The following is a 23,847-nucleotide window of genomic DNA, read 5'->3' as shown; positions in this document are numbered from 1 at the left end:
AGTTTAATTTTCATAGTTTTTATTTATTTTCATTTTGATTTAATTATTTTGTGTGACATTGCGTTAGAATTAAGCTGTGTTGTTTACCATACCATTCATTTCATGAGTATAAGAATAGATGCCACACTTGTGACAGGTAAAAACAATATTTTTTTTAAGAAACGGTGCCCTGACCTGATCAACCAGGCTGTGACACGTACGTCAGGCTGCGAGCAGCCGCGTCCAACAGCCTGGTTGATCAGTCCGGCAACCAGGAGGCCTGGTCGACGACCGGGCCGCGGGGACGCTAAGCCCCGGAAGCACCTCAAGGTAACCTCAAGGTAAGGTACCTCTGTTGCACATAGGAGCAACAATGCTAAACTAACTATGTTACGATTCCATTTCAATGTTTTGAATTGCATTGACAAATGAAATTTTCATAGATTTTGATTTATTTTCATTTTGATTTAATTATTTTGCTTGACATTGCATTGGAATTGAGCTGTGAGGTTTACCATATCAATCATTTCGTGAGTATAGTTTATGTATTTTTTCTTTTTTTTTCATTTTGTTTTTTAATTGTTTTTCTTATATTTCAGTAATGGGAACAGTAATGGGAACAAGATCATTTCATGTTCCCAATTTTCTGATGGGAACATCAAATCATTTGAGAATGCATCGAACGAGGGGATGTGGGAGGGGGGAGGGGGTAATGGTGGGGAGGCGGAGAGGAGAGGGAAGTGGCGGATAGTGGGGAGGACGAGGGGACGGGGGAATGGTAGGGAGGACGAAGGGACGGGGGAGTGCATGGGAGATGGTGGGGAGGGCAAGGAGACTGTGGAGAGGGGAATGGTTAGGAATACAAGGGGACGGTGGAGTGGGGAATGGTGGGGAGGACAAATGAACGGGGGACGGGGGGGAATGGTGGGGAGGATGAGGGCACAGAGTGGGGAATGGTTGGGAGGACTAGGGATTGTATTCCCATCCACACCTGGGGCTTTCAATTATTTTAGTTTGTCAATGTTCTTCCTGATTATGTTGCATGTTATGGTTATATTCCTAAGTTCATTCTCTTCACCTCCTTGAAACATTTGTGTGGGTGATGGGTTATCCTCTGACCTTTCTAGTGTGAACACTTATGTTAAATATTAATTTAGAGCGTTTGCTGCCCTCTTGTTGTCCATTATAGTTTGGCGAATCTCATCTTTTAAAGGTCCTACCAAGTCCTTAGTTTTTGTTTTACTTCCTATATAGGCATAGAACGACTTTGGATCTTTCTTTATGTTTTGGTAAAGTTTTCTTTTGTAGTTCCTTTTGACTGATCTGATTTCCTGAGTGGCTGAGTTTAGTGCCCTTTTATATATCTCATAATCAATGATGTCCATCATGAATTTATAAGTTCTCCAGAGGTTCCTCTTAATTATCAATGCTTGTTTTACTGCCTTAAGTCATCCATCTAGTTCCCTTTTTTTTCTTCCTTCTTTTTGGCACATATTTTTGAACGTGTTCCGTGATGACCTTCTTAAAGTTTTGCCATGATGCTTTTATGTCATGTTCAACTATTAGCTCCCTCCAGGAGATATTTTGCAGTTCCTCTCTCATGCTTTGGTAGTCACCTCTGTGGTAATCCAGAAGTTCATCATCAAGAGCCTTTATGTGGGTTTCTGTATTTGCAGTCTGTATTAAAATATGATGATCACATGAGGGGGTTAGTAGCTTTTCCTCCTACCTGAATTTGATTAATCATACCTTCTTCTGATGTTAGTACAGTACAAGATCTAATATGCTGTTGCCACATGTGGGCTCTACCACATGCTATATGAGAAAGGAGTCCTGAGTCTAGAAATTGTTCTCTCAAATCAGCAAATCAGGAGTCAGAAGTCACTCCCTCCAATATCTTCAGTCTTACCTCACTGACAGGCTCCAGTATGTTTCTGTGAATGATTCCATTTCTCCCACTCTACCCATCAATATTGGTGTTCCACAGAGCAGCATACTTGGCCCTCTCCTCTTTCTCATCAACATTAATGACCTTCCAAATGGCTCTCAGCACCTCAACCCAATATTATTTGTTGATGACACAACCTTCATTTTCTCCAGTCCTAACCCTCTTACTCTTGAATGATACAGTGAATACTGAACTAAATAAAGTTCATCTTTGGCTAACTGCTAACAAACTCACCCTTAACATTGACAAAACCTTCTATATTTTGTTTGGTAATAATCCTCAGATCAAATTAATCTAAGAATAAACAATATCCAAATTAGTAAGAAAGTAGATGGTAGATTCCTTGGTATTCTCATTGATAATAAGCTGAATTTCCAGGGCCACATTCAAAATATAGCAAAAAAGTTTCTAAAACTGTTGGCATTCTTTCTAAGATCAGATATTATGTACCTCGCCCTGCCCTGGTAATAATGCTCTATGACTCTTTCATCTAACCTTATCTTAATTGTGGTATTTGTGCTTGGGGTTCTACTACCCACCTGACAGCTGGGTGGACAGCGCTTCGGATTTGTAGTCCTGTGGTTCCAGGTTCAATCCCCGGTGGAGGCAGACAAATGGGCAAAATGTTTCTTTCACCCTGATGCCCATGTTACCTAGCAGTAAATAGATACCTGGGAGTTGGACAACTGCTACAGGCTGCTTCCTGGGGGTGGAGGCCTGGTCGAGAACCGGGCCGCTGAGACACTAAAGCCCCGAAATCATCTCAAGATAACTTCAAGCAGATAACCCAAAATCATCTATGTCCTCTAATTACTGAACACAAATCTACTATTAGAACAATAACAAACTCTGGCCCCAGACAGCACTTGGTACCCTTACTTAAAACTTTGAGTATGCTAGATATTAAGTCACTTCACATCTTTTCAAGTATACTCTTATATATTTAAAACTCTGAGCTGTAATGCCAATCCTGACCTTAAACGCTTCGTAGAAGGTTGTAACAGAACCCATGGGCACCATGGGCTCTATTCCAAAGGATACTTGATCAACCAGGCTGTGATTCATATGTCAGACTGTGAGCAGCCACGTCCAACAGCCTGGTTGACCAGTCCAGCAACCAGGAGGCCTGGTCGATGACCGGGCCGCGGGGACGCTAAGCCCCGGAAACACTCAAGGTAAACTCAAGGTAACCATACGAGAAACAAATACCTATTTGATAGTCCAAGAGTGCAACTTAACAAAACTATAAATGCTCTACAAATCAAGGGACATAGAATGTGGAATGACCTTCCCAATCACGTCAAAGGCTGTACCTCTCAACCAGTTTAAGAGAAAAACTAAGTACTGTACTACCTAATAGACTCCATGTAACCTACCATACTTCTTAAATGTCAACCCATGTCTTGCTATTTTCAAACAATACTCTTTGTTGACCAACTTGTATAACTACTGATTTCTGCCATTTTTTTCCCTTTTTCAACTCAATTTATGCTTTGATCTCAATTAGTATTAACTCTTAAGGGTTTTTCCCACACCTTGCCTGAAACGCTTTGCGTATTAGTCACTTTAGGCATTGTATGTAGCTCTATCTAGAAATCCAACATTATGTTTGTAACTCATCTTGAATGTATGTACTTTTACCTGAATAAACATTTGATTTGATTTTGATTTGATTTTGATCCTCTGCTGCTGCTGTATTAGCTTGTCACATACTCCCACAGTCATTTTGTTACCATCTTAAGATAGTATGTTGCACCATACAGACTCTGAGGATCCCATGGTGTTTTGTTCCTCATTATTGGATGCATCCAGGTCCTCTTTCACGTATAGCATTAACCCGTCTGCTTTTGTTACTCTGTTCTTTCCGAAAAGTGGGTGGTATCCCGGGAGATGGGATTCCCCTTCTATTATATCCTCTCATCCCCATGTTTCACTGATGCCAATGATGTTGGGATTTTCAGCCTCAGCATACTCACATAATGGGTCAAGTTTATTTACTAGGTTTCTGGCATTTGTGTAGAAACAATTTAAACTCCTGACATTGCTCTTTTAGGGCAGAGAGATTGTTCCTGTGTTCAGCACATTCCTGTTCTTTTCATTGTCACTCTGGTTCTGCACCAGTTTGTTGTCTGAGATATAAGAATTAGTTTATTTATTTATTTATTTATTTATTTATGCATATACAAGAATGTACATAAGGAATGTGAGGATACAAATATGGTAATTACAGTCTTGTAAAGCCACTAGCACGCGCAGCGTTTCGGGCAGGTCCTTAATCTAAGAAAATTTTAAGGAGGTAAATACTTGCAAAATTTATAGACAAAAAAATGATAACAGATTACATGGAATGAAAAAAAAAAGATGAGAGAAAATTATAGGTACAGTATATTAAAGCACATAGGTAGCTATGATTGATTGCAATGACAGCTTAAAATGGTAGTTGACAACAAATTGGTAGGCACAATACAGCAGAAACAATATAAGATTGATTGCAATGACAGCTTGAATGGTAGTTGACAAAAATTGGTAGTCACAATACAGCATATGGCTAGCACATAAAAGAAGACAGCAATGAACACAATGATAAGGTTGTTTGATATTACATAAAAATTACTGATTTCTGCCATTTTTTTCCCTTTTTCAACTCAATTTATGCTTTGATCTCAATTAGTATTAACTCTTAATCTTAACTCTTAACTCTTTAGCCGAGATATAAAGAGTTGTTGACGAAACCATACTAGGAGATGAAAAAGACGACGTTTCGGTCCATCCTGGACCATTATCAAGTCGATTGTAATGAGATGAGGGAGGCACAGGCATTAAGTTAGGTATGAGAGAGGTGAGGAGGAGGAAATCTTAGAGGAAGGTAAGAGCAAGGCAAAAGGTAGAGAAAAGATAGGTGTAACAATGGGGGTAATAATGAAATAAGAATGGAAATGTATTTTACACCTATCCTTTCTGTACCTTTTGCCTTGCTCTTAAGATTTCCTCCTCCTACATCTCTCTCGTGCCTTACTTAATGCCTGTGCCTCCCTTGTCTCATCACAATCAATTTGATAATGGTCCAGAATGGACCAAAACATCGTCGCGTCTTCATCTTCTAGTGTGTGGTTTGGTCATCATTCTTGGTTTATTCAACATCTGCATATAAAGAGTTGTTAATGGTAGAGTGGGGGAGGTTATGTTATTGTTGGCTTTATATTTGTGTCTGTCACTGAGATAGGAATGAATGTAGTTCATTGTAAGGCCTCGGATACCATAGTGGTGAAGTTTAAGTAAGAGTTAGTTATGGTTTACAGTATCAAAGGCACAGGCATTATTGGCCTCAGGTCAATGAAAAGGCCTATCAGGAACTCATTTTTGTCAAGGGCTGTTTGAGTAGAGTAGAGTAGAGCTGTTTGTAAATAAACAAAATTTAATAATATTTTTGATAGTACAGTATTGGTAAATTTGATATTGGTCTGTAATTATCAGCTGTATTGCATCCTTTATGAACTGGTGTCACTCATTCTTTTTTAAGGATATCAGGAAAAGTATGACACTCTAGAGATTTGTTGAATAGCAGAGCTATGGGTATACAAGAGCAGGGGCAGCACTCTTATATACCATAGATGGTATTTCACTAATGTTCCCAGCTTTGGTTTAAAGTTACTGAATTATGGATATAATGTCTACTGGGCTGACTGGTAAAAGGAGTAGAAAGTTAGGATAGCTGCCAGTAACATGTGTCTGGGTCTCTAGGATTTTTCTGGCAAGGTTAGCATCAATTTGTGAAAAGAAGCTATTAAATTCAGTTGCCATTTCTAAGTCTGTTGCAAGTGTGTGACCATCTTTGGAAAGTTTTATCTACTTGTTAAGTGATTGTTGTTTAGACCCTAGGATGTCAGAGATGGCTCTCCATGTACTTTTCACTTTTCATTTTGCTTCTTTAAATCTAGTGTCATAAAATGAAAGTATAACTCTTATTATTATACTGGTAAGCATTGATGAGTATCTTTTAACTCTTATTTAAAAGGTTAGTCTAGTTACTTTTGTAAATAGGCCAATCTGAAGTTTTTTTAATGTTTGTGTTTCTTGTTAATTGCTTTAAGTATACCGCTTACGAGTCATGGGTTATTTAATCTTTTGGCAGTTACTTGCTTGGTGAGGAGAGGACACTGTGTGTGTGTTGTAGAGGCTTAGAGTTTTGGAAAGGAATATTTCTGTTAATAAATATATGTCTTGTGTATTATTGAATTCAGACTCCCAGTTTATACTGTGAAGTTCATATGTTGTACTATTTAAATGACTTGTGGTGTCCTGTCTTGAGTACTGCTCAGTACTCACTTTCCCTTCAGAGCAGGAGAGATTGCTGAAATAGAGGGAATACAGAGAACATATACGGCATACAAAGTCATGATGAAAGACCTAAATTGTCTCAAAGTTCTCCAAATGTACTCTCTAAGAAAGAAGACGATAGAGGTATCTAATATTACACACACATAAAATACAGGAGGACCAGGTCCCATGGAACCTGGCCCTCTGAGTCCCAAATGTTAATCTGACATTTTGGTTTAATACTGATCGGCTAGTGTTTTTTTTTTATAATAATAATAATAATAATTTTTATTTAGGTAAGGTACATACATACAATAAATTTTTACAAAGATTGGTTGACTTATAGGTAGAGCTAGTACATACAATGCCTAAAGCCACTATTACGCAAAGCGTTTCGGGCATGATAAACTTAAATGACAAGCTTAATACTAATTGAGCATAATGAGTAGAATGAAAACAAGAAATGAAAACATAGATGAAAAAGCAGCACAAATACAATTATGTCAACAAACAGCGCTCTTAAAAAAAACAGACATTGGTTGACAATAGAAGGGTAAGGTAGGTTACAAGGAATTTATTAGGTATAGCTTCATTTTTGACTTAAACTGGTTGAGAGAGGTACAGTCTTTAACATGGTTGGGAAGGTCATTCCACGTTCTGGGCCCCTTGATTTGTAGAGCATTTCTAGTTTGATTAAGTCGTACTCTAGGAATATCAAAACTGTATTTATTTCTGGTGTGGTGCTCATGGGTTCTGTTACATCCTTCTATGAAGCTTTTGATATCAGGATTTGCATTATAGTTTAGCGTTTTATATATGTATAATACACATGAGAGAATGTGCAGTGACTTAATGTCTAACATATTCAGAGATTTGAGTAGGGGTACCGAGTGATGCCTGGGGCCAGAGTTGGATATTGTCCTAATAGCAGCTTTGTGTTGAGTAATTAGAGGACGTAAGTGATTTTGGGTAGTAGAGCCCCAAGCACAAATACCATAGTTGAGATATGGATAGATAAGGGAGTAATAGAGAGTCACCAGGGCAGGGCGTGGTACATAATATCTGATCTTAGAAAGAATGCCCACAGTTTTTGAAACTTTTTTTGATATATTTAGAATGTGTCCCTGGAAATTCAGCTTGTGGTCAATGAGAATGCCAAGGAATTTGCCATCTAATTTGTTACAAATTTGGGTATTGTTTATTTTGAGATTTATTTGATTAGAGGATTTATTGCCAAACAGAATATAGAAAGTTTTGTCAATGTTAAGGGTGAGTTTTTTGGCAGTTAGCCAAAGATGGACTTTATTTAGCTCAGTATTTACTGTGGCATTTAGAGCAAGGGGGTCAGGACTGGAGTAAATGAAGGTTGTGTCGTCAGCAAATAGAATTGGTTTGAGGTGTTGGGAGGCATTTGGAAGGTCATTAATGTAGATGAGAAAGAGGAGAGGGCCAAGTATGCTGCCCTGAGGAACACCAATGTTGATGGGTAGGGTGGGAGAAATTGTATTATTCACAGAAACATATTGGAGCCTGTCCGTAAGGTAGGATTTGAGGTATTGTAGGGAGTGTCCTCTGACTCCATAATGATGTAATTTATGAAGAAGGTTTTGGTGGTTGACAGTATCAAAAGCTTTACGCAGGTCCACAAATAACCCAACAGGGAACTCATTTTTATCAAGAGCTGTATGAATCGAGTTAAGCATACTAATAAGTGCATCGTTAGTGCTTTTTTTGGGTCTGAAGCCATATTGGCAAGGGCTAAGTATATTGAGTTTGGCTAGATATGAGTAAAGCTGCTTATAGATTAGTTTTTCAAAAATTTTGACAAGTTTGGCAGGATTGATATAGGTCTGTAGTTGTTAACATCTGTGAGATCACCACATTTGTGGACAGGCGTTACTCTCGCTTTTTTTAGAATATCTGGAAAGGTTTGGAGTTCAAGTGACTTGTTGAAGAGCAAAGCAATAGCAGGGGCTAAAGGTCTGGAGGCTTTTTTGTAAATTAAAGTTGGTATCTCCTCAAGGGCACCAGATTTGGTTTTAAGGGAAAGGATTATCTCATTGACGTCAGCGGAATTAATAGGCTTTAGGTACAGAGACTGTGGATAGTTACCTGTAAGATAGTCCTTAATGTCAGTACTGGAAGATGGAATATCATTTGCAAGGGATGAACCAATGGAAGAGAAGAACCTATTGAACTCGATAGCAGAATCAGAGGCTGAAAGCTGACCATCGTTATTAGACAGGAGAGTCGGTTTGTTATTTAAAGACTTCTTTGATCCCAATATTTGTGAAATTGTGCTCCAAGTTTGTTTAATGTTGCTCTTTATTTGGGTAAATTTATCTTCGTAGTATTTAGTTTTGGCTCGTCTAATTATCTTAGATAGCAATAATGAGTAATTCTTTGAGAATTCTTTGGAGACGATTCCTAACCTATACTTACAATACAATACAATACAATACAATTTTATTTAGGTAAGGTACATACATACAATAAATATTTACAAGGATTGTTTAACTTATAGGTATAGCTAGTACATACAATGCCTAAAGCCACTATTACGCAAAGCGTTTCGGGCATGATAAACTTAAATGACAAGCTTAATACTAATTGAGCATAATGAGTAGAATGAACTTCTTCTCAAGGTCATGTTTTTTATTAATAGATTTAAGTATTCCCTTTGTAAGCCAGGGATTGTTGAGCCTTTTGGTTGTGACTTGTTTTGTAAGCATAGGACAGTGGGTATTATAAAGGCTAAGAGTTTTTTGAAGAAAAGATTGCACTGCTAGGTTGATGTCCTCTATATTACCAAACTCGGACTCCCAGTTGACATTATCAGCAGCAGTTATAAAATTGTCTATAGCAGTTTCATTGTGCAGTCTAAAACATATCTCTCTTGACTCAAGAGGTGGTTTGCTAATGTTAGTTAAGAGAAATGTGGGGTAGTGGTCTGTAGTGCTATCGGTGATTATACCTGAAGTAAGCGGAGAGGTCATATTTGTCCAGATGTGATCTAGAGTCGTGGCAGTGCTATCAGTGATTCTAGTAGGTCTAGTGATTAAGGGTATGAGGAAGCAGGAATTCATACAGTTGAGGAAGCTAACAGCAGTAGGGTGTTCTGGCTCGCAGAGGTCAATATTAAAGTCCCCTGCGATAATTAGGTGGTTTTTGTTCAGTCTGTTATCAAGTATTAGATTTCTAAGGTTTGAGTTGAATTCGGACACATCAGTGTTAGGAATTCTATAAACTGCACCCACAGACAGAACAGACTCGGCACCTTTGACTTTGAAGCTGGCGAAGATATACTCCCCATAGCAGTCTCTAGTTCTAATTTCTTTTAAGCATGTTAGTTCTTGGTGATAGTAAAGAGCAGTGCCACCACCTCTCTGAAGTTGACGACAGTTGTGAATTGCTGAGTAGTTAGGCATGTTAAAGAGTTGAGTAGTATCCTCTTTCAACCATGTTTCAGTAAGTATAATAAAAGAGAATTTGTTGTCAATAGTTTCAGTCAAGGCACTAACATCATCGAAGTGTTTACCTAGGGATCTAACGTTCAAATTGATTACAGAGATATTGTGATTATGAGTTAATACATTGTTTACATCATGTGCTGCAAAATATCTGCAATTTAAATCATTAAAGTGATTATTGTCATAGATAGTGGATAAGAGGTTAAGTTCTGGGTCTATACTTGTCTGCATAAAAAAGCTGATTGCAGGAAAAACAAGGAAAGAAAGGCAAATTACAAGGTAGAAATAAGCTATAAAAAAGGGAAAAAATATGTACACAATACTGTACAAAACAAACACAAAATGAATAAAAAAAAAAAGTTAGCTTACAAGGGGCTTACAGGGGTTTACAGGGGCTTTTTGTTTGTTTGCTGTGTAGTAACTGCAGTTGTGATGATCAATTTGATAGTTGTTGTAGATATGTGATAACAGATTAAATTCATGGTCAGTGTCAGATGGGCATGCAGTGAGAATGGAGAAGATTGTTCAAGGATATTCATATTATCTATATAAATAAAAATGGAAATGTTCGTTTGTGCATAACTGCTAATCTTCGAAAGTTCTTCAGTGATTGCTTTGAAATTTTCACACAACATTTCATTTGCATCCGAGCAGGTTTTTATATACATACTATATAGATGTCACTTCTGTGACAATAAAAAACATGCTTTTTCTGTAAAACTGTGTTTTTCCTGTGAGGGAAATCTTTGAAACCTCTTTACCGATTACTTTGAAATTTTGACACAACGTTGCATTCGAATAGGTGCGTCTTTTAATATATCTACTATATACATGCCTCACCTGTGACAGGAAAAAACATGCTTCTTTTGAAAAAAGCATCATCTGTTGGATGTAAGAGCAACACACGCTCTAATATCCGAAAGTTCTTCATCGATTGCTTTGAAATTTTGACACAACGTTGCATTCAAATAGGCGCGTCTTTTTATATACCTACTATATAGATGTCACCCCTGTGACAGGTAAAAACGTACGTTTTTGAAAAGCAGTGCCATCTGTTTCACATAATAGCAACATGCACGCAATACTATGTATGTCACAAATTCCATTTCAATGTTTCCGATTGCATTGATAAATTTTATTTTCATAGATTTCAATTTATTTTATTTTTTATTGAATTATTTTGTGTGACATTGTGTTGGAATTGAGCTATATTGTTTACGATACCATTCATTTTGTAAGTATAAGTATAGATGCCACACCTGTGACAGGTAAAACTATACTTTTCTTGAAAAACAGTGCCATCTGTTGCATGTAAGAGCAACACACATGCTATACTAAATATGTTACAATTCCATTTCATTGTTTCTCATTGCATTGATAAATTTAATTTTCATAGATTTTGATTTATTTTCATTTTGATATATCAATTTTGTGTGAATTGCGTTGGAATTGAGCTGTGTTGTTTACCATTCCGTTCATTTCGTGAGTATAGTTTATTTTTATATTTTTTCATATTTTCATTTCATTTTTTAACTATTTTCTTATATTTCAGTGATAGGAACATCAGATCACGTGATGTTCCCAATTTTCTGATGGGAACATCAGACCATTTGGGAAGACAAAGGATGAGGGAGTGGGGAATGGTGGGTATAACAAAGGGACGGAAGTGAGAGATGGTGGGGGAGGACGAGGGGACAAGGGAGAGGGTAATGTAGGGGAAGGACGAGGGGACGGGGGAGTTTGGGATGGTGGGGACGTTGGGATGGGGGAATAGAGAATCGTGGGGAGGACAAAGGGACAGGGAGTGGGGCATGGTGGGAAGGAAGAGGGGATGGTGGAGAAAGGTTGGGAGGCCGAGGAGATGGGTGAGGGGGGAATGGTGGGGAGGACTGGGGGACAGGGAAGGTTGCTGTGGCCAGGTACTACTAGTAATATAATAAAAAGGAAGTGTATGACAATAAACTGAAAATTAAATAATTATCTAATTAAAAAAATAGGCAAAAATGTTGTCGAATACAAAGTACCTAATTTGTAAAAAAAAAATATGGTAATATAAAAACGTAAGAGAGAATAACTAATATTACTAAGTGACTATATAACTCCTGAGCTTATTAATTATGTAAGTAAAAATGGGCAAATATAAGTAAAAACAAAGATCAGAAAGTTAAATTGATTGTTAATTTAATTGTAATTTTGAGAATAGATGATGAGATTAAAATTAGTAAGTTATTAAGATACAGGAGTTAGATACTCTTTAAAGAAAGTATTGGTAGTTACAGTAAAACACTAAATCTAGGAACAATTACAGTAAAAATTAAAATAACAATAAGAAGTAATATTAGTAATTAAACTGAACTGATATCTAATGTTAATGAGCAAATATATATCTCCTGAGTTTATTACTTATTGTATATGTGAAAATAGTTAAGTGTTAGTAAAAGATAAAGATGTGAACAGATAATAGTTCACCTGAACTAGAATATGCAATATAACTGACAAGTGAATCTGGAGTATACGAAAGAAAATGTTTATAATACTGTACAGTATTTAATAAGAATTAGGATAAATGAAATTAAAATTAGACTAATTAAGTGACTAGGAACTAGAATACTAGATCCAGGAACATTTACGGTAAACATTCGAATGATAAAAATAATCACAGTATGATTAAAAATAGAACAGAACTGATATCTTAGATTATTGAAAAGTATACATCTCCTGAGCTTATTACTTATACAATGGGGGATTCGACTTACGATGCTAATCCGTTCCCAGAGATGGATCGTAACTCGAAATATCGTAAGTCAAAGTGATTTTTCCCATAAGAAATAAAGGAATTGAATTAATCCGTTCCCCACCCTCCAAAATATTAACATACAAATACATTTTATACTGAATACAATGTTTTTTCTAACTACAATACAGTACCTAAGTTTATCTTACCTTTATGGAGGGCTCTTGATGGCGTATGGAAGAGGGTGATGAGGGGGAAGGAGGAGAGTTGTTACTGTTTGGAAGGGGAGTCCCCTTCCATTTATCACATCAGACAGTGATGTTTTCTCTGGGGTACACTCTCTCCTACGTTTTACCTGAATACCACTAGGACCTGGTTGTAGTTCAGTGCTTGTTTGTCTCACTACAAATTTGTCAAGAGACATTTGTTTTTCCCTTCGTTTTAACATTTGTCTGTAATGATGCATCACAGTGTCATTGAATAGATTAAGGAAACGACCTACTGCAGCTTGATTTGGGTGAATCGTTTCAGCAAAGGTTTGCAATTCTTCCCATGCTGCACACATTTTCTTAATTGTTGAGGAAGAGACATTCTGTACTCTTGTTTCTGCTCTATGGTCTCGACTTACGATTGCCCCTACTTACGATAGTAGTCCTAGTGGTATTCAGGCAAAACGTAGGAGAGAGTGTACCCCAGAGAAAACATCACTGCCTGATGTGATAATGGAAGGGGAATCCCCTTCCAAACAGTAATAACTCTCCTCCTTCCCCCTCATCACCATCTTCCATATGGCATCAAGAGCCCTCCATAAAGGTAAGATAAACTTAGGTACTGTATTGTAGTTAGAAAAAAACATTGCATTCAGTATAAAATGTATTTGTATGTTAATATTTTGGAGGGTGGGGAACGGATTAATTCAATTCCCTTTATTTCTTATGGGAAAAATCGCTTTGACTTACGATATTTCGACTTACGATCCGTCTCTGGGAACGGATTAGCATCGTAAGTCGAAGCCCCATTGTACCTAATTTCATCTTCATAGTTTCCTACCTTGTGCTTTAAAATTGCACTGTATCTAGTGCTACCCAATCTCCCAATCTTTATGTACCTAATCCAAACAACTTTACCATTGTGATCATTGCTGTCTTCTTATATGTGCTATCAATATGCTGTATTGTGCCAATTAATCTTTGTTAAATTACCAATCAAGCTGTTCAATGCAATCAATCAGAGCTACCGATGTGCTTTAATGTTACCTACTAATCTCTCTCATCTCATTTGTTTTCTTGCAATGTACCTGTTATCATTTTATAAATTCTGCTAGAATTTACCTACTTAAAATTATCTGTTATATTAAAGACCTGCCCGAAACAATGCACGTACAAGTGGCTTTACAAGCATGTAAATACCATGCTATGTATCTTCACAAACCCAATGTACCTTCTTGTATATAATAAATAAATAAATAAATAAATAAATAAATAATAGATGAGAGTGCATTTATTAACCAATAGAATGAGAGACAACATCTTGGACAAGGTTAAGCTAGGTAAGGCTCGGTCACCCATCTGCTCGGTCACTGTCAGCATTGACATTGGAAGTATACTAGCTTTCAGTTATGCCACGGTCAGAAGACCATTAGTTGATTATCACACTTTATTTCATATCTTTTGCCTGTTCTTTCTTTGCAATGATCGTTCCATTCCTAGTATAGCACTACTTGATAAGACCCTACTCCTTGTAGGTGCCTTTATAAATAAACTTATTGTGACTGTTGATGTGTGTTTGTGTAGCCCTTGTTTGGTAGCATGTGAATAACTAAAACATAAATTGTGATTTCTTTTCATTTGTATTAGAGTATATTACATGTTACATTAATTATACTATATTATATGTTATTATATGTTGCATTAGAGTATTTTAATATTACATATTAGTGATGTTAATGATATTGTTCTTTCCTGCAGAGACACCCAGGCGCTGATGCTGAGACAGGAACGGCTAACCTCCGGGGTAAAGTCATTAAATTCGGATGGCTGGAAGGTGTTTATGTAAGTTCTGCTTTTTTTGTCATCTATGATACTTTATCACATCAAATAATATAATGTGAGTTTAGGTGATACATATACAGTATTATTTGGACACCGGTCCACTGTATTGAATACATTGCCTCCTGTAGAAAAAGTGACATACTGTAGTCTCAAACCTTTACTGGGGATGAGTGCAAACTCTACCTCACTTATCCTGGTAAAAAATGGGTAGAGATTAGTTATGTCGCCTGACCCGGGCCTGCATAAAACCCAGTAACCGCCCTGATCTCACAAGACCCACCATTCATTACACAAGTTTTCCCACATTTTCTTTCCTCCCTCCCTCCCTGGTGCACTTCCTCTCCACCTCACTTAGGTACCCCCACACAGTGAGAGGGGGAGGGGGGCACTCATGCCAAACATCATCACATACCCTCTTTTTATTCTTACTTTTTATGTCAACTGTGCTCTTAACTTGCCCCTACATTAAGAACATATTTTAAATTGTGCACACTTGAAATGTACTCATTGCCCACTCAAAAATATATATTACATGTTGAACATTTCCTACATCTTATTATTTACTTTATTTATTTTAATATTTAATATTTAATATTTAATATTTTATTTATTTTAATAAAAATATACTGTCTCAATATAACGTTTTGCTCAGTCCCAGAAATAATATTCTTGCGTGTCATCAACAGATGAGATGTCTTCTCAACATCTGGGGAGTGATGCTCTTTTTAAGAGTGTCTTGGATGGTTGGCCAGTCTGGTATTAGTAAGTTTAATCTGCAAGTTTTTGAATTGAGCTGAAATAACATGTCAATCATGAATTAATAAATTTCTGGGATTGAACATGGAAGTCGCTACATGAGGGTGGTACCTTCAGCCTCATTACGTGATATTTCGTACCTTACTCCTGGCAGCACTTATTTTCTTTTTAACAAATTCAGGTATACGCAGCAACATGCTGCTACCCTGTTCTATAAGATGGATTACAGAATGTAGATCAAAGACTAGCCAAGAGTTCATCGACACAGCCCTTATAACCCACAGTAGAATCTAAAACCTGAGCCAGAGAAAAATCATGACATTATAATGATGATGTCACACCTTGTGTATTTCATATAAAAACAAACTTTTATCTCCTTGGTTAAGTGAGAATAGGTTAGGTTGGGTTGGGATGGATTGGGTCAGGTGGGTTACGTTCAGGGCTGGCCTTAGGGCCCAACTTTGAACCTTTTGGTAGGTCCCCCATGGTTCACAGCCTAGCCCTGTTTAAGTGAAATGATTTATTAAACCTATTAATTACATTTTTTGTTCAGAAAAATATTCAAAATGTAATTGAACAGCATTGTTGGAAACAAATGATTGTTTTTGGATTTCTAAAAACTTACTTTTATTATAAAAACTCATCAGTTTACAAGATTAGAGTAAATTAACCTAGCACATAGCCTCTTGGGAGCAATTGATCCCGTTATCTTAAAGCTGGCCCTGGTTAGGTATATTGAAAGAGTAGTGATGACATAGGATGGTGGAAAAATGGTGTCAGGACTGGGGGTAAATTTCCCCCCCTCTCTGTCCTATACTTCCCGGGCCAGCAGCAAGTCATTGCATTTACTGCAATTCCTACTACAATACAATAGTTCTTTACTTGCTAGGCTTCCTAGTAGACATTTGTACCAGTGGTTCTGTATTTAAGGAGCATTAATTATCTTGATTAAAGGAGCACAATTATATTAATTTGCCTCTTGATTATTGGTTACCCTTACCTATATTAACTATTTACAATACTATTACATAAGTCCAGTTTAATTTCTTACTGTATTTTAAATTCCCAGTTCAAATAATTGTTTTTGCACTTATCCTGTTAAATAAAATGTTTTATCTTGAATTTACAGTACACTGATTTGCACACACAAAATATTTTATTTTATTAGGTTGGCTTTCATTTCAAACCCAGAAATGATAATTTTAAAACACTCTATATGTTCCTTTATAAAGAGTCCTGATAATAATTTGAAAAAACCAGTAGAACTATCCTGTCTAGGTCTTCATGCAATTTTTGAACTTAACATTTAACATGTTCATGCAGTCACTTACTGTAATTCTAATTTATTGGGAAGACAAATTTGGATTATGATTATCTGCTGCATTTGATATTATATTGAGAATCTTGTTCAGTGTTACAAATGTACTTCTCCTTTACAGTTTATGCAATGATCATTGTCGTAATGGCAAACTCAGTCACCATCATCACCACTCTCTCAATGTCTGCTGTAGCAACGAATGGTCGAATACAAGCTGGTATGTTAATTAAGTTGTCTTTAAAATTAAATAATAATTCTCCCTTTGTAGTAATTCAAACAATTACAGTTGGGCTCATTCTTGACTCACAATTGGGAACTCCAGGTTCAAATCTCAGGCACTTTTCCTATCATTTAATGCCTTTGTTCACCTTGCAATAAATAGGTATCCAGGAGTTAATCAGTTTGTGGGGTTGCATCCTGGGGAGGGTCAGTAGTTCAACCTTGGGAGGACCTCATTATGAGCCTAACATACATACATACATACAGTGTGTGTAATTACCTAAGTGTAATTACCTAAGTGTAGTTACAGGATGAGAGCTACGCTCGTGGTGTCCCGTCTTCCCAGCACTCTTTGTCATATAACGCTTTGAAACTACTGACGGTCTTGGCCTCCACCACCTTCTCACTTAACTTGTTCCAACCGTCTACCACTCTATTTGCGAAGGTGAATTTTCTTATATTTCTTCGGCATCTGTGTTTAGCTAGTTTAAATCTATGACCTCTTGTTCTTGAAGTGCCAGGTCTCAGGAAATCTTCCCTGTCGATTTTATCAATTCCTGTTACTATTTTGTATGTAGTGATCATATCACCTCTTTTTCTTCTGTCTTCTAGTTTTGGCATGTTTAATGCTTCCAACCTCTCCTCGTAGCTCTTGCCCTTCAGTTCTGGGAGCCACTTCGTAGCATGTCTTTGCACCTTTTCCAGTTTGTTGATGTGCTTCTTAAGATATGGGCACCACACAACAACTGCATATTCTAGCTTTGGCCTAACAAAAGTCATGAACAATTTCTTTAGTATATCGCCATCCATGTATTTAAATGCAATTCTGAAGTTAGAAAGCATCGCATAGGCTCCTTGCACAATATTCTTTATGTGGTCCTCAGGTGATAGTTTTCTATCTAGAACCACCCCTAGATCTCTTTCTTTATCAGAATTCTTTAAAGATTTCTCACATAATATATAGGTTGTATGGGGTCTATATTCTCCTATTCCACATTCCATAACATGACATTTATTAACATTAAATTCCATTTGCCAGGTGGTGCTCCATATACTTATTTTGTCCAGGTCTTCTTGAAGGGCATGACAATCATCTAAATTTCTTATCCTTCCTATTATCTTAGCATCATCAGCAAACATGTTCATATAATTCTGTATACCAACTGGTAGATCATTTATGTACACAATAAACATCACTGGTGCAAGAACTGAACCCTGTGGTACTCCACTTGTGACATTTCTCCATTCCGATACATTGCCTCTGATTACTGCCCTCATTTTTCTATCAGTCAGAAAATTTTTCATCCATGATAGAAGCTTACCTGTCACCCCTCCAATATTTTCCAGTTTCCAGAACAACCTCTTATGTGGAACTCTGTCGAAAGCCTTTTTTAGGTCCAGATAGATGCAGTCAACCCAACCATCTCTTTCCTGTAATATCTCTGTGGCTCGATCATAGAAACTGAGTAAATTCGATACACAGGATCTTCCAGATCGAAAACCATACTGTCTGTCTGATATTATATCATTTCTCTCCAGGTGTTCTACCCATTTAGTTTTGATTAGCTTTTCCAATACTTTCACTATTACACTTGTCAATGATACAGGTCTATAATTGAGGGGGTCTTCCCTGCTGCCACTTTTGTAGATTGGAACTATGTTAGCCTGTTTCCACACGTCTGCTACGATTCCTGTACACAGGGATGCCTGAAAGATCAGGTGAAGTGGAATGCTGAGCTCAGATGCACATTCTCTCAGAACCCATGGTGAAACGCCATCTGGGCCAGCTGCTTTGTTCTTCCCGAGCTCCTTTAGCATATTTTCCACTTCATCTCTAGACACCTCTATCCACTCTATGTTGTTCTCTGGAATTCTTATTGTGTCTGGTTCTCTGAAGATTTCATTTTGTACAAACACACTTTGGAACTTTTCATTTAATGTTTCACACATTTCCTTTTCATTTTCCGTGAATCTGTTTCCCATTTTCAACCTCTGGATATTATCCTTTACCTGCAATTTGTTGTTGAGTGTGTGTGTGTGTGTGTATATATATGTATATATATACACACACACACACACACACTCAACAACAAATTGCAGGTAGTGGCACTTTGATTACGATTGCCCCTACTTACGATAATTCCGAGTTATGATGTAAATTTCATCGAAAAATGCGAGTCGATATCCGATGGTGTCGTCGACTTACAATATTTGTTGGTACACGTTTAGGTCGACCGAGTGCGTGGTTCCCGGTCACGTGGCCGACCTGCCTCAATTTACTACAGCTGCCCGCTTAGTGACGATTGCGCCTGTAAGAAATTTCGCTTTTGTGGTGATTTTTTGTATTTGAACATTAAAGTAATTATTATATATCACGCCATGAGTCCCAGGAAAGTCAGTGATAAGGCTCAACATATAAGATCCCATGTAAGAATGACCATAGAGTAGAAACAAGAGATCATTCGTAAATATGAAGATGGTGTGTGGGTTGTTGAACTGGCTAGGCAGTACAACAAGTCTCAGTCAACGATATCCACCATACTGGCTAAGAAAAAGGACATTATGGGTGCTAAAGTGAGGCATCATTACAGACAAATGTTAAAAAGAAGGGAAAAACAAATGTCTCGTGACAAATTTGTAGTGAGACAAACAAGCACTGAACCACAACCAGGTCCTAGTGGTATTCAGGCAAAACGTAGGAGAGAGTGTACCCCAGAGAAAACATCACTGCCTGATGTGATAATGGAAGGGAACTCCCCTTCCAAACAGTAACAACTCTCCTCCTCCCCCCTCATCACCATCTTCCATACGCCATCAAGAGCCCTCCATAAAGGTAAGAGAAACTTTGGTACTGTATTGTCGTTAGAAAAAAACATTGTATTCAGTATAAAATGTATTTGTATGTTAATATTTTGGAGGGTGGGGAACGGATTAATTCAATTTCCTTTATTTCTTATGGGAAAAATTGCTTCGACTTACGATAATTTTGACTTACGATCCATCTCTGGGAACGGATTAGCATTGTAAGTTGAGGCCCCATTGTATGTATGTATATATATATATATATATATATATATATATATATATATATATATATATATATATATGTATGTTGTACCTAGTAGCCAGAACGTCGTACTCGGCCTACTATGCAAAGCCCGATTTGCCTAATAAGCCAAGTTTTCCTGAATTAATATATTTTCTCTAATTTTTTTCTTATGAAATGATAAAGCTACCCATTTCATTATGTATGAGGTCAATTTTTTTTATTGGAGTTAAAATTAACGTAGCTATATGACCGAACCTAACCAACCCTACCTATCCAAACCTAACCTGTCTTTATAGGTTAGGTTAGGTTAGGTAGCCGAAAAAGTTAGGTTAGGTTAGGTTAGGTAGGTTAGGTAGTCGAAAAACAATTAATTCATGAAAACTTGGCTTATTAGGCAAATCGGGCCTTGCATAGTAAGCTGAGAAGTGCGTTCTGGCTACTAGGTACGACATATATATATATATATATATATATATATATATATATATATATATATATATATATATATATATATATATATATTATTAAATATGACCGAAAAAGTAAGATTAACAGTTTCGCGCCCCCTTCGATGGTAAAAAAAAAAGCGGTATGTGCGCGGTTCGTTTTTGCTGCGTAAGCGTAAAAACAAAAATGTGTATACTCTTTTTACTTTCCTTACCTTAGTTCTCGAGCTACATATTTCATTTTGTTACCAACGTGTTCGCAATAAAATTCTCTAGAAGAACATCAGTAAAAAATGTCACGAAACGTATAGGGATACCAGCACCAAATAAATAACTACGAAGATGACTCGCCGTGAGCGCCCAACAGCAACAAAATGTTTTTACTCTTGGGATTGTTATCACCTCCACACTTGTCCTACAGCGTTAATTTTGGTATCAATGGACTCGCAATGAAATTCCCAACATGGTGATATGAATATAGGCATAGAATAATGATTGCGGCCCGCCCGCAAGAGTGGGAAGTGGTGAAATTGTTACCCGGTATCGGTGACGGGACGACGCACGGCGCTTTGAAAGTTTATACTTATTTCACTCTCATGACATTAATTTTCTATGTACGTCATTCATTTTTGTGTCAATGTGTTCGCAATAGAATGTTCTATATGCCCATAGGTAAAAAAGATCAACAAAGCGTAAGATAGAATAGCGCCAAATATAAAACAACGCTGGAACATATCAGTGAGCGTCAAACACACACGAAATGTTTTTACTTTTGTTATGTTTGTCAAGTTTATACTTGTTGCACACAGTTATTTTTGGTTGTACATTGATCGGAATAAAATTCCCTAAACAGACATATGCATATAATACATGATATGGGGGAAGCATTACCAGTATAAACGGCTAAAGTCACCCACCTGCAACCTGTTTGGGACATAATACCATTTGATCGAAGTGGTCCACACCTTTCATGAACTTATTGTACCATGCAGCCTAGTGGTGAGAAAGAGAGCTTCATGGCGCGCAGTTTGAAACAAACCCAAAGTAAATCGGATAAAAATTGAATTTTATACAAATATTTTAAAAGAGGACATAACTTTATGTCCACCATGCGGAATCGGTTAGCGAAACAGGACTCCTCGGTGCGTCCGGATTGCGCGAAAGTGTTAATAATTCTAACACGAATTTTCTCTATCTTTCTTACGTTTCTTTTCACTGTTGATGGTAATTCAAAGATCAATTCTCCAGAATTGATCTTTGATCTTTGAATTACCATCAACAGTGAAAAGAAACGTAAGAAAGATAGAGAAAATTCGTGTTAGAATTATTAATCTTACTTTTTCGGTCATATTTAATAATATATGTCTACAGGAAAGACTGCTACCAAAATATACTAATATATATATATATATATATATATATATATATATATATATATATATATATATATATATATATATATATATATATATATATATATATATATATATATATATATATGTCCCTAAAAACGAGACAGCAAATTGTCATTAAAAACATGTTCACACACCGTGTAGTCACTGCTTTATCAGGGTGATGCTTTTCCATGAATGCGGTCACCTTTTCAAACATTCCCAACACTTCCCTGATCTCACTGGAAGAGGCGGCATTGCTTTGATTTCCTTCTTCAAATCTACAGTAATTGCGTCTTTCTTCCTCTTGACAACATTATCTTTAGCAAGCAGCTTCTTTGGTGACATCGTGGGTTACAAATTGTAGTCACAAAACCACAAAAAAACTAAGAAAAACACAAATATATGCAGAGGGATGCTTGTCCTGTGAGATACAACAACAATACTGTCGTCGGAGGCATCCGAGAATTTGCAAGAACCAGCGAGAACACTAGGAAGCACCATGTGGTTTTCTCGTTAGTTTAGCGAAAACTCGTCAATCAAGACAAATTTTCAGCGAGTGGCTCACTCGTTACTCGAAATGCTCATAGATGGAGCCGCTCATCACTCAAGGTTCCACTGTATATACTGTACACAGTAGTAGTAGTAATAGGCATCCATCAGTCTCAGGAGACTAAGAAGTTATGCTCTGGTTGTCAGTCGGGAGTAACCTCTACAGAAAGCAAAGCTAGGGTAGGTTGATACGGGGGAAATGCTGTCATCATATGCAGTAGGTCCTCTCCCTCTCCACGGTGCTGAAAGTCTCCAATGGAAAGGCAGACGCCAATACGACTGGTTCCAGCGTTGTCGCAGGAACTGTCAGAACGAGGTTGAAGGCAACAACGAACTGCCCTATTGACTCGATCTCCGGAGATTACCTCAAAGTTGGTAAAAGAAGGCACAGGGACTCCAAACCTGGAGACCGTCGAGGTCGGCCAGAGAAGAACCACCCCAGCAAGGGCAAGAACGACCCCAGCCTCCTGACTTAGGCCGCACGAGCCCCAGAAGGTGGATGTCCAAGCCCTGCATCTTTGGGTTCCAGACAAAGATCATCACAGCCCCCTTTCACCTGAGGCGGCTTCCTTTATGACCCAGCAGAAGGAAGAGTAATAATTATTAATTATATAATATTATTATTATAATAATAATTATAATAATTTTTGTATACAAAGGCTGCCTGTGTATATATATATATATATATATATATATATATATATATATATATATATATATATATATATATATATATATATATATATATATATATAATATATATATATATATATACACATATATACAATGGGGCCTCGACTTACAATGCTAATCCGTTCACAGAGACGGATCGTAAGTCGAAATATCGTAAGTCGAAGTGATTTTTCTCATAAGAAATAAAGGGAATTGAATTAATCCGTTCCCCACCCTCCAAAATATTAACTGTGACGGGAAAGTGTTGGAGTATAGATGTTCGGCAGTCCTCCAATGGCAGGTGTCAATGCCTGGTCACACTTACAAAAAAAAGATAGACTGCTTGCCTGTTGTCTGTGGTAAGTTAGAGGGAGGAACACGTAAAACACAAAGTATGAACAATGAAACTTTAATATATTTACTTTAAACATAAATGAAAATAAAGACAAATCTCGGGTAAATGACTAGTGCAATAAAATGACAAAGATAAATACAAAAACACAATAGATTAAATATTATAATGGTGAAATGGTGCTGAGAATATTGGCTTTAGCTGAGACCTCCCTTAGTATACGAAAGCCAGAGAGCTTAGTATGCCAGAGAGAGATGTCAACTCTAAGAGCACAAAGAATATTCTGAAGTTGATAGCTGGTCAGGCTCAGACGTCGACTCAGGTAGATGGCGCTGAGGTGCAGGGTGCAGGTGCGCGGTCGGCGAGTCACCAATTAGGAGCAGGCAGACTGGGATGGGTAGTTTAGTTTGCTGGTTGACGACGAGCCGGCGTGGAGGGTGTGTGGAGTAGGGGGGTTCTTGGGTACGTTTTGCCTCCTGGTCAAAACCTTTTGTGCTACCGGTGACGTATCTTGAATGTAGCATCTTGTACTTGTAGAATTGACATAACTTTAGGTAGGGAAGAGCAGGCTCAATCTCTCTTGAAAGAGATTA

The 23,847-nt window shown here is 37.2% G+C and overlaps 1 protein-coding gene across 3 annotated transcripts in view; it reads left to right on the top strand.

Moving 5' to 3' along the window:
* The window catches only part of LOC123745438 (bumetanide-sensitive sodium-(potassium)-chloride cotransporter), a 389,884-nt gene that overhangs the window by 138,266 nt on the left and 227,771 nt on the right, over positions 1-23,847 (top strand). For all 3 annotated transcript variants that reach the window (XM_069300604.1, XM_069300601.1, XM_069300603.1), the window contains exons 2-4: positions 14,416-14,499; positions 15,186-15,261; positions 16,695-16,790. In XM_069300604.1, coding sequence (XP_069156705.1) covers positions 14,416-14,499; positions 15,186-15,261; positions 16,695-16,790 — 256 coding nt within the window. The remainder of the gene's footprint in view (positions 1-14,415; positions 14,500-15,185; positions 15,262-16,694; positions 16,791-23,847) is intronic.

This window comes from Procambarus clarkii, chromosome 44 (assembly GCF_040958095.1).
Source record: "Procambarus clarkii isolate CNS0578487 chromosome 44, FALCON_Pclarkii_2.0, whole genome shotgun sequence".
Lineage (NCBI taxonomy): Eukaryota > Metazoa > Arthropoda > Malacostraca > Decapoda > Cambaridae > Procambarus > Procambarus clarkii.
This window is presented reverse-complemented; position numbering and strand designations above follow the sequence as displayed.